The sequence below is a fragment of the Agelaius tricolor genome, unplaced genomic scaffold (genome assembly GCF_023055355.1).
Source record: "Agelaius tricolor isolate 1412-34295 unplaced genomic scaffold, bAgeTri1.0.p SCAF_1, whole genome shotgun sequence".
Classification (NCBI taxonomy): domain Eukaryota; kingdom Metazoa; phylum Chordata; class Aves; order Passeriformes; family Icteridae; genus Agelaius; species Agelaius tricolor.
The window spans coordinates 14,736,689-14,747,985 of NW_027269261.1; the positions used below are offsets into that span (position 1 = coordinate 14,736,689).

Genomic DNA, 11,297 nt, shown 5'->3' on the forward strand with positions numbered 1-11,297 from the left:
TGCCTGTGGAGTTGGGGCTGGCATAGGCAGTACAGAACAGCATGAGGAGGGAGATGGGAGATGTTGCAGGTGGGTTTGTCTTCCATGGTGGTCTGGTGACTGGATTGTGTTACTTTGCAGAAATGGCAAACTGAATGCAAGGTGAACAAGGTGTCTGGCTTGGCCTCCTGGTGTCTCCTCTAGGCTGTCTCCTGAAGAAGGCTTCAAATGGAGCTGGAATTCCTCACCAGCTTCCTGCTGGTGAGTTGGATTGGAGCACTGTGCTTGTGTCCTGTTTTCTGTCTTTAAAGGCTGTGTGGCTGTAGCAGCCTGCCATTGTTAATGGACAATAGAATGGCACAGGAATGATAACAGAGGGAACTGCCAGCTTGGTGTACAGATCTATTGTCCTCCAGGAACACTGGCAGTTAGAGGGCCATCTGCTTGGCTCTGAAGACAAAAAAGAAAGCTGTAAATACACTTAAAATTGGAGATGGCCCTCTGAGGGTTAATGAAAAGCAAAAGGAGTTCTGGTCTTTGCCTGGCTCTGAAGGGAACCGGGTGGAACATTCAGACTTCCTCGTTTCAACTTGTCATTTAAGCTTTTTATTCCACTACAGACTAATTGGGATAGCAGGGGCTGTTAAAGGAAACAATGTAAAACTTGATCTCTGTATGCTTCCTCTGGCTCCCCAGAGCATCATCACAGTAAATAAGAGGTTTGCCTGTGGAGATGGATGCTGAGAGCAGTGATTTCCCTGGTAGAACTCTTGGGGAATACTGCATGCCATTCCCTCCCCAGGTGCCATAAGCACTGGGATTACTTCCCAGTCGGGGTCTGGGTGTACTGGATAGGGGGTGGGGGGGAAGCTGTAAGAGGAGGGAGCAATGAGGGGAGGGGAAGGGACAAAAACCTTGCAGGAGGAAAAGGCTGCAGCAGCACCTGAAGAGGCTTTGATAGGAAAAGGGTGTGGAAGCGTGGCAGTGATTCCTTGTGGAAGCTGTTTGAGGGATGGGTTACCGCACCTCCTCCCTTCGGCATCCTCTGACGGTGGGAAAGACCTAAGGATGCTATCGCATCCTCCGAGCTGGAGAAAGAGGCAGGGAAGCCCCGCTTTCCCCCTTTGCTGAGGCACGGCGGGGGGGGATGTTCGGGGGTCTTGGAAGTGTTAGTCGGGGATCGGGCAGGGCGGCTGTGGTAGTTACCAGGGAAGTAAAAGCGAGCTCGGCTTGCCCAGCCTGTGAGAAAGTTGCCCTGCTGAGGAGAGGAGAGGAGAGGAGAGGAGAGGAGAGGAGAGGAGAGGAGAGGAGAGGAGAGGAGAGGAGAGGCCGGGGCGCGGGGGCGGCACCGCCCGGGGGCTCGCAGTGACGCAGCTCCGGCGGGGCCCCCCGCCCGCTCCTCCGCCCCCGCTCCCCTTTTAAACCGCGCCGGAGCCGCCGAGCGCAGCCCAGCCCTGCCGTGCCGTGCCGAGCATGGGGCCGCCGGCGCTGCTCGCCCTCCTGGCGGCCGCCGCCCTGGCAGGTGAGCGGGGACGGGGCACATCCCGCCGGGAGAGCGCGGGGAACGGCGGAGGGATGGATGGACGGACGGGCGGACGGACGGGCGGGCTCGCTCCGGGGAGGCGGCGGTAGGTGTGGGATCCGCAGCCCGGGGTCGCCCCTCGGGAAGGGGCGGCGGGGATGGCGCTGGGAGAGAGCTCCCCGTCTGCTCCGCCTTTATTTTTATCCCGGTGCAGCGTCTTTGCAACAAAGACTTCTCGGTGCCGCTTCGTTCCAGCGGTGCTGCTGGGGTTGTGCCAGCCGGTGCTGGATGCCGGGAGGTGATGGCAAAGTAGCGGCTCTGCGGGTTTGACTCGCAGGGTTTTTAATTTTTTTGCACGCGGCATTAAATACTAAAACCCCACGGTGAAATGAACCTTAAACACAATAGAATGAGGTGGTGGCTTGGCTCTGTAGTGTTTCATGTATACTTACATCATTGGTTGAAAGAGTCCGTGTCATTCTGGGTTGAGTATTTTGGCTTTAGGTCTGTTAGAAGTCTCCACAGTTCTGGGACTTGTACAGAGACTGTGAGGAAGTTGACTGCCTTCAAGTGCCTTTATTGAAATCAAAGAGAGAGGGTGGGATACGGAGGGGAAGAGACCCCAGCACAGAGAAGCTCACCACACTTATTCCATAGATTCTGTGGGGGTTTATTACCAAATATTTTTTCTTGTTTATCAAAGTACCTGATCAAACAGATCAGGTACTTTACATCCTTTGTGGCCGTCGTGCTTTCAAATGTTGAACTGGTTAGACATTAACTTCAAGAACTTTCTAGTACTCCTGCAAATCAATATGCCTAAATTTCAATGATCCTGCCTAGGAAGACACTGTGACATTTTGGTGAGGAATGACATTGCACTGAGTCATCTGCACTGATGAAACAAAGCCATGTGGGGATTTCATCAGGGACCCACCTGAAGATCTGTTCTAATCTTGGAGCTGAAAGCAAAAACCTTGTGAATTTGTCCTGCATTTATCATTTCTCCTGATATTCATCAACTCTCAGCACTTAAGCAAAGTCAAATAATCTGATCACAACTGCCTGGGCAGACTTGGTTCAGGAGGGTAAAGCAGAGCCAGGGCTCAGCTCTGCTCCGTGGGGCTGTGGTTTGTTTCTTGCTGTGTGTTCAGGTGCAAGGTTTCCATGCTGCCACGTGCTCTGGCTTTGCTCTGCTCTGGAACCCTGCCGTGCTCCCTGTGCCTGCTGTGTTCCTGCAAGGCCACGGATGGGTGTCCTGCTGCCTGAGCCTGCTGTCCCTGTCAGGGTGGTGGCCTCACCCCTCCTGAGCACACCTGGGGAGGATGGCAGCCGTGTTGGCCAGCACCTTCAGGTGGCAGGTGGCCCCTAGGGAGCTCTTGCCAGCTGGCACTGGGGGCTGGCACTGCCAGCACTGGGTAAAGTGGGGCACTGCTGGCTCCCCACTGCCTTCCTGGCCCAGCCCTGGCAGAGCAGCTGCCTCAGGGTGTTATTTCAGGCTCTGGCATGGATTGGAGTCTCATCCTGTTTCTCCAGACAGGTTAATATGAGGTTTGTCCAATACCATTTTGTTCTCCTGACGTTGTTATGATGCTCCCTCTTTGTTCATGCTGGCTTTCACTGTTAACCAAGCTCTTGGGAGCTTTTGAATGACAGCAAAGACAGTGGCTACAACCCGACTTTGTCTTCCTGTGCCACTGACAGCACTCAGGGGGTGGCCGGAAGGAGGAAAAGATGCCCAGGAATTTGTCTGCTCTGTGCTTTATCCCATCACCTGGGTGTCACTCACAGGAGATGTGCTGTGGCTGCATCACTCAAGGACAAAATCAGATGTTTGCCCTGGAGCCTCTCAGGTTTTCACAGGGGCTGGAGGAGCAGAGGAGCCTCCCCAAGAAGAGCTCATGAAGGGATTCATACCTGTGCCTTCAAGTGAGTGGAGCTGGGGAGCAGCTCCTGCTGTAAGAGCAACATCCCCAGCACCTGTGGGATTGAGAGAATGTCTTTGTAAGAATAACACTTGTTTTGGTGGGAGGGGCTTTGTCTCCTGCCTGCAGCAGGCTGGCAATCATTTGCATACTGGGTTAGTAAAGGAGCTGGAGCTGCCTCAGGCAGCTCTGAACGCCAGAGATGGGGGAGAGGCTTGGCTCTGAGCAGCACCATCTCCCCTCACACACCACCTGCCACTCTGGGGGAGGCATGCAGTGCTATTTTAGGGGAATCCCTTCTGTGCTCTTCTTGTGTGGGTTCCCTTCTCTGATGGCACTTGTATAGGCAGGGAAGGGCTGGGGGCTGGAGAAGCACATCCCTGCATGTGTGTTTGGGGGAGAGCACAGAAATATCAGAGTTATTAGTGTATGATGCTCAGCTATTACACTCTGAGTCAGTGCTCCAGGGGATGTCTGCTTCCTCTGCCAGCACAGAGAATAAAAAGGTTGTGTTCTTTAAATAGTGTAGAGCTACGTGCTCCTGTCTTCCTTGGGACAGTGCTCATTCTCCTGATGCTGAGAGGTAAAACTGACCTCCTTTATCTCCATGATGTGCTGTGTGTTCATCTGTTCCAGGAGGTCTCTCACCGACCCAGCCAGAGAGAGGTCGTGGTTGTATTTAGGACTCTCCTTTCCCATGTAAGGACTTCAGGGCTGCACCTCAAGCTCTGTGTGTGTGTGTGTGCTGTGATTCTGCACCGTGTGGGAGGCCTGCACAGCCAGGATTCAACAGGCCCTGCTTCCACACACTGCTGTGGGGCTGCCACAGGGGCTTAACCTCACTCCTGGAAATCTCCAGGTGCATGGGAATTGACACAGTTCATTAGTAACACACAGCAGCCAAGCTCATTAACCGGCTGGAGACATTGCAGCAGTGATGGCAAAATCAGGCAGCACAGAGGTTTTATGGGCAGTAGCTTCTTTCCAAAAGCAAATTCCTTGGCCCAGGTACAGTAGAGCTGGTGTAAGGAGGTGTGAGTTATCCCACATGTCCTCAGGGCAGAGAGGGTGAGGGATGGGTTGTACTGCTTCCTTCTAGAGTAGTTTTCCACTGAGATTTGAGGGGGTTTTGCTTATTTCTTGGAATGATAATGGACCACTCAGTAAATGGAAATTTTCCTGTCTCTTCTGGCTCTCTCCATCCTTGCAGGAGCCACCTCCAAGTGAGACAACATTTCTCCAGCAGGATTGGGACAGTAGCTGCTTTAAAGTCTTAAAGAATGGTCTGCTGTTGGCAAGGGGTGCACATTGAGCTTCTCCAAGAAGCCAAAAGATTCTTGGGGTGCAAATAGGCCTTGATTGTTGGCTTTGATTTATTTTTTTAACCATCAAACAGGTGCAGCTACATAAGGACCTGGTTTAAAGTAAAGTTCCATTTTGGAATTTGAACGTGGCTTTCTTTGGTGTTGCATTTTTTGAGGGTGGGATTATTCTTGGTGTATAATATTTTAGTGCTGCAAGTGTTACCATGCCTCTTCTCTCGTGCTATGCCTCAATTTTAGGTGGCTTTTCCATCCAAATAAAGAAAGGTTTCATGTGGAACGTGCCTGGTTTAGTTGACTGCCAACCCAAAACCCAAACTACCTCATCAGACCAATTTGAGGACTCCTGTCAGTGATGCTTGTGTTGATGAATCTCTGATAACTGGCTTTTCTTCCAGGTGCCAGCACAGTTCCAGTGGAAAAAGACCGTACTGAAGAAATGGTGAGTAGCTGCTTGTCAAACCAACCCCAGAAAATACCAGTGATGTGTTCTCCATTTCTTTAAACTCTCAGGACAATATTTCATTTTCTTTCCTAAGGGTAAATTTCTTACAAGCTGATGGCTGGTGTGGAACTCAGAGTGCCTTTAGCCAGCAGATGCCTGCCTGCACCTCAGTGTGTTTGGTGGAAATGGGAACTGGCTCTCGTGTCAGTGTGGTACTTGTGAAGCTCTGCATTGTACAGCTGCTTGAGAAGTGATCTGAAATACTGCACAATACATGTTATTGTACTGACAGCTTTGGGGAAAGATGAAATAGCTACAGTTACCAGCTGTGTAACAGACTCAATGATGCAGTCCTTCCTCTCCTTCTGTGGAAAGAGATCTCACCCTGTGTGATTAAATAAATGCCATCAGCTGCTTCCAGAGCTGACACCAGACCCCCTGCACTGGTTGTTGCTGTGATCATTTAGATCAGCAAACACCTGGTAATAACCAGAAATAGTTAAAAGACAAATGGCTCTGTAAATGTTTCATCGTCTCCTCCTCAGCCTGAGGCTCTTGTACCCACAGCAAACAGGAGCATTTGTTCTCACCATCAACTTCAGCACCTGAAAATCATTTCATACACAAGAGATACTTTGGTAGTGCTTAGAATTAGAGCACATTGTGTGACTTTCCTAAATCAATCCATTTTCTCTGCTTCCAGCCAGCCCAGTTGAATGTTCTGTGCTAAAGACCAGGCAGGACTGGGGGCACACACAGGTGAAAATGTGTGGAGTGTGTCCCTGACAGAGGACATGGAGGTGTTTTAGTGTATTGGCAGTCCAAACTGCCTGTGCAGCATCCTCATATGGACGGATCCTACAGGATAATCCTCATCCTTTGAATGTGTGTTGTGTCTGTTTATTTTATAGGGTGTGTTTCCCTATAAAATTGGGAACATGGTGTTTGACTTTCCTTTGTACTGAGTAGGGTATTTAATATTTTAAAAGGTACAAAAGAAGCCCCTTAGCTCTGCAAACAAAAGGGGAGATAAAAAGACCTGTGTATTCTCTTCCTGCTGGTATAGGAGTGAGGGGCAGAGCCCAAATGTACAGGATTACTCAAAACTCATTAATAACAGCCTGAACTCTCATCTCCAACAGGCTTTTCTACCAGCTGGGTCAGAAGTAAAGTTTCCATTTTTGCCATGGGGATTTCTCTCCTGTTTTGTCTCCTCCAGGTAACGCGGTGCATTGTGGAGGTTCTGTCCAACGCTCTCTCTAAGCCCAATGCACCCCCCATTAATCCTGAATGCAAAGAAATCCTGAAGAAGAGTAAGTACAACGTTATCTGAACTCAGGAAAGGAGTTTGGTGCATGGTTTCTCTCTGGTGTTGGAGCTGGTGAACTGTTACTTGAGCCTGTGAGAAACTGGTGCCTCCAAATTTCAGTGCCAGAATTGTGGTGTACTTCTGTCTGTCTTGCTCAGGGAACAAACAGCCTGACCTGGGAATTCCCAGGGATTCTTGCCTGACACTTGTGGTTCCCTCCTTGAACCACCTGGAGAGTCTGAGAGGACTTGACAAACTCTTTAGGTAGCCTGAGAAGATGCAAAGCATCAGATTTCTTTGATTCTTTTTTTTTTTTTCAGTCAATTTTTAAAAAAACTTTTAAAATTTGCTAAAAAGAATCCCTGGTGGTTTTGGGTAGCTTGAATAGATAGTTGTCTTTTTATTGTGAATAAGCATCTGTGATGGGCCTGGTCTGGCATTCAAAGAACTGAACACAACTCCAGATCCCATTGATTTTTAATGGGAATGAGAGCTAGCTTGACTCAGTACTAAAAATGTGATCACAAAAAAAGCCAGAGAAGGAAATTTATTCTGGAAATTCCAGAGGAACTTGTAAAATGCCTAATTAAGTGGGGTTAATTAGTTAGTTAATCCTCTTCCAGGCAAGCATACTAAATAGTGGCAAAGTAATGATTTTGAAAGCAGAATTAAGAAATCAGTTCTGTCCAAATTTCCTTGGTGCTTTGGGAAGCCAGTCATGTCTTTGAAATAACACTTCAGTGGAGGGTTGGATTACTCCATGATGCTGCCTTTGTTATTATAGGTGATAAAAATGACAGAGAGAGAAGTGAAACTGAACAGCCTGAAGTGAGGCATCCCAAGGACCCAGCAGAGACTGAAAAACATCCTCCTGGGACCATGGAGAAAGAGCAAAGGCAGGCAGAAGAGGAGTCTAAAAAGTACATGGAAGGAGGTGATGAGGAGAAACTTGCTCATGAGGAAGGTAAAAGCGAGGAGGAGGAGGCTGGACACGACACACCTGCTCAGGATGAGACACTTCACGTGGAAGAAAAAAAGCACTACCAGGAAACTGGGAGAGAGGAGGAGAGGAATTACCACAGTGAAGAGGAAAGCAAAGAGGGGAAGTGTTGTGAGGATGAAGAGGCTGCTGTTGTCACCAAGAAGTCCCACTCTGAGGGCATGAGCGTGGATGAGTTCCGTGGTGGGAATGATCAGAGCCCCAGGGGCCGCTGGCACCTGGAGGAGGGAATGCAGAGCCCTTCCAAACAAATTCGGGAAGGTGAAGAGGGAGAGGAAGAAAGGAGTGAGAAATACCACCATGAATCTCAGGAACGTGCTTTCTCCCACCAGCAGCAGCGTGAAGCATCTGAGGAGAGTGAAGAAAGAGAGGAGGGAAAGGAGCCCTTCAAAGGCAAAGGTTATCATGGGAAGCACAGGGCGGGTGACTCCAGTGAAGAGAAGAGGGGCCATGGTGGTGGGAGGGGGGAACCAGCAGGGGGATCACACCCAGGGGAGGCCAATCTCTGGGAGCAGTGGAAGCACCGACAGAAACATCAGGAAGAGTCTGAGGAGAAGGGTGGCTCTCCGGGGAGGCGTGGGCCCGAGGGGCTGCAGGAGGAGGAGCCTGCAGAGCAGGGCAGTGAGGAGCTCAGCTGGCAGCAGAGCCAGGAGAGCAGGGAAGAGGAAAACAAGAGGCACCACCACAGTGAGGAGAGCAGTGAGAAGTGGCACGAGGAGAGAAGGCAGCACAGTGGATCCCACCATCCTGGGGGCAGGATGTACCTTGCTGATGGAAGCCAGGAGGAGCTGGCCAGGTACCTCAGCCAGGAGAGGCAGCGCCGTGTCGGAGGGAGAGCCCGGGTAGGGAACAGGCAACAGGAGGGGTCCCAGAAGGCCCGAGAGCACAAGGGCCAGGCCAGCAGGCACTACAGCACTGAGGACAGCCTGGAGGAGGAGGAGGAGGAGGAGGTGGAAAAGAAGCATCACAGCAGTGACCAAGTGGAAAATGAAGAGGAGGAGAGGTTTGCAGAGAGAGAAGAGTACAGAGGCCATCTCCCTGCAGAGAAAGAGAAGAGAACTGCAGCATCCTACAGGCCGTTCTACCCACTGCTGTGGTGGAAAAGCCAGCACTTGGACAAGAGGGACAGTGCAGGGGAGCAGCTTCTGGAGGGCAGGGAGGAAGGCAGGCCTGCCCTGAGTGAGAAGAGCCTTTTCCCTGAGTACAATGACTACGAGTGGTGGTCAGAAAAGCAACTCCAGAGCGCTCTGAAGCACAGGCGCAGTGAGAAGAGGAATGCTGGCAAAGCGAACAGATACGATGTGGAAAGGCAGTACAACAAGATGGATCAACTTGCACAACTTCTGAACTACAGGAAGAAGTCAGTTGAACTCCCAGGGCTGTACAGCTCTGGAGAAGACCTGAAGAAGCATCACGTGGCTGGGAATGACAGAAGGAGCCTAAGCCAGAGGCCCCTGACAGAAGAGGAGGTAAGTGCACAGCAGTTTCTCTGAAAAGCTGGGGAAACACACTTCCAAATCCATTCCCAAGGCAGCTGAGAAACTGCACAGAAAAACACAAAGATTAAGTCACAGTTAAGGTGTGAGTAGGTCTTCAGTGATTTAAAAATCTGCTTTCTTTGAACAGTGGAATTTTGAGTTTGCTGAACTACCCCAGGGCACAATTTGTGGGATAAAGACACAGCTCCTGTTTGCTGCAAGGCAGGAAGGGAAAGATTTTATTTCCCTTTGGGCCCTGCCTCTCCCTCGAGGCTCCACAGACTGAATAAACGTTGCAGCAGGGGCAGAGGGGAAACTGACAGGGGCTGTCGGGTTTTTTAAAATACCCAGCTGCAAAGTGAGTTGGGTGTTTAGAAGGAAATCAGCTGCCCTTGGACTTCCCAGCTGGAATTGCAGAGCAGAAACTGCACTGCACCTGGAAGTCCAGCTCCTACGTGTAGTTCACACGTAGTGAATCCTCTTCTTTTTGTTGGACTTGTTCTGCTCCAGCATCCAGGAAAACTGATCCTACAGCCATCAGTTAGCTCCCCTCAGCCAGATCCTCCTGGTGTGTTTCGGTGTGTCTCTGCATTGCTCAGAGCTGTGCTGGGAGCAGGGAGGCTGGACACTGATTTATACAGGTGTGAACAAGTCATCCCGGTAAAGGCTTGGTGCATAAAGCTTCTCCTGCTCTCTGTGCCCGAGGAGCTGTGCCCTCACTGCCCCCTGTGCTGGCTGTGCGACCCCCAGGGACAGCAGCTGCAGCTGTGACGTGGCAGGAGGCCACCTATGGATGGTAATGGTGCTTTAAATCTACAAAGATGAGGCTGTAATTAGGGCCGGCTCTCACAATTAAAATTTTGATCCTTTCCCCAGCCCATGTTCAGTCCAAAGCAGGGAATTTCACCAATCTCCCAAGTCTTTGCTGCACTACTGTTGACACCCCTCTGCTCAGGGACTGGGAAGCCGCAGGACAGAATCTGCCTTAGAAATAGCCTTTCCCTGGAACAGAACATTGCCCAGCGTTAACAATGATGTGTGAAACGCTCTGTTTTCACAGGAGAAGCAGCTGGAAAACCTGGCCACCATGGACCTGGAGCTGCAGAATATAGCAGAGAAGATCAACAGCCTCAGGAGAGGCTGAAGGTGTCCTGTGTTCTGTGGTAAAGTCACTGCCACTGGATTGTTGTTAACCCCAAACCCAGGAAATTCTATTCACTGTCCACTCTTGTGTAGTGATTTACACAGCTGAAAGTGTCTTTAATTTGCTGTTATGCTCCTGAGACCTGAATGGCATGAATTTTAGTAACATAACCTTTCATGTGGGCAGGTATTTTTAATATGCTTTTGGAGATAATTGTGTTAGTGTTCTTCAGGAATATATTTGTCTGAGTTTGCAATAATAAAAACCATTGATCTTGGACCAAACTTTCTCCTTGTTCATGTGGCTGCTGGGGTGATCTCAGAGTGAGTTGATCAGGTGTGTAGATAGTGCACAGAACAGTGGTGCTTCAACACTCTTTTAAAAGTTACAAGGAGCCCATTTGTGCATTTTGTTTGCCACTTTGCATGGACATGAGGGAAGAAGCAATTTGAAATCTCAATAGTGATTTATTTCTTGTTTCCTTCCTCATTTTCACTGCATTTTACAAGGATTATGGTACACTTAAAAACTGGGATTCAGTGTTGAGACTGTGTCAGTGTCACTACTGGTGAAATGGAGCCAGTTTGGCCTTGACCCAAATTAACTCAACATTGTTTATTTCTCAAACTGATCTATTATGCAAATATGTTTTGCCCATGTTATTGTTTTTTATTGTCACAGTATCTAGGATAAGCAGCCATCTAGAATGAAGAGATAGTGAAATCTACATCCTCTCCTTTTATGGGTTGCTCACTTAAGGAGGAGAAGAAAAGAGTGAAGAGAAACTTCCCCAAAAGTAGAAAAACAACACTGGGAAGTTTACAAAAAGCAGAGGTAGATAAAACCTGAAGATGTAGTGTACCTGTTCTCCCAAGGGGAGCCCTAAACTGCTTTTTTCCATGAAATACAACCCCTGTTTCCAGCTAAGGCTGCCCTAAAAGAGCATTACTCTCCTCAATATACTGAATTTTACAACTTTATCGAGTCTCAGAACTAGATCCCAAAGCTCCAGGTTCTGTCCAGACACTGATGAGGGACTTCCAGAATAGAGGCCAAGCCCTCCTGGCCCTACAAGCTCCCACTGGGGTGTAAGGGGGTGCAGCCAGCAGAGTATTGTCCTCCTAAAGCCTATGCTGGACCTCTTTATTTCCAAAAAGAGGGAAAAGTAAGAAA

At 49.6% G+C, this 11,297-nt stretch overlaps 1 protein-coding gene across 1 annotated transcript; it reads left to right on the plus strand.

Moving 5' to 3' along the window:
• The first annotated feature begins 1,340 nt into the window (after positions 1-1,340).
• On the plus strand, positions 1,341-10,408 carry CHGB (chromogranin B). The gene is made up of 5 exons (XM_071424232.1): positions 1,341-1,501; positions 5,147-5,190; positions 6,413-6,506; positions 7,287-8,971; positions 10,041-10,408. The coding sequence occupies exons 1-5, from the start codon at positions 1,453-1,455 to the stop codon at positions 10,122-10,124; spliced, it is 1,956 nt and encodes a 651-aa protein (XP_071280333.1). The 5' UTR covers positions 1,341-1,452; the 3' UTR covers positions 10,125-10,408.
• Positions 10,409-11,297: the final 889 nt, after the last annotated feature.

Bases quoted from the DNA above. Each gene is read 5' to 3' on its own strand.
- CHGB (XM_071424232.1), top strand. From the start codon at position 1,453: ATGGGGCCGCCGGCGCTGCTCGCCCTCCTGGCGGCCGCCGCCCTGGCA. The intron at 5,191-6,412 runs GTGAGTAGCTGC...TGTCTCCTCCAG, and splicing joins AAGACCGTACTGAAGAAATG to GTAACGCGGTGCATTGTGGA. The intron at 6,507-7,286 runs GTAAGTACAACG...TTGTTATTATAG, and splicing joins CAAAGAAATCCTGAAGAAGA to GTGATAAAAATGACAGAGAG.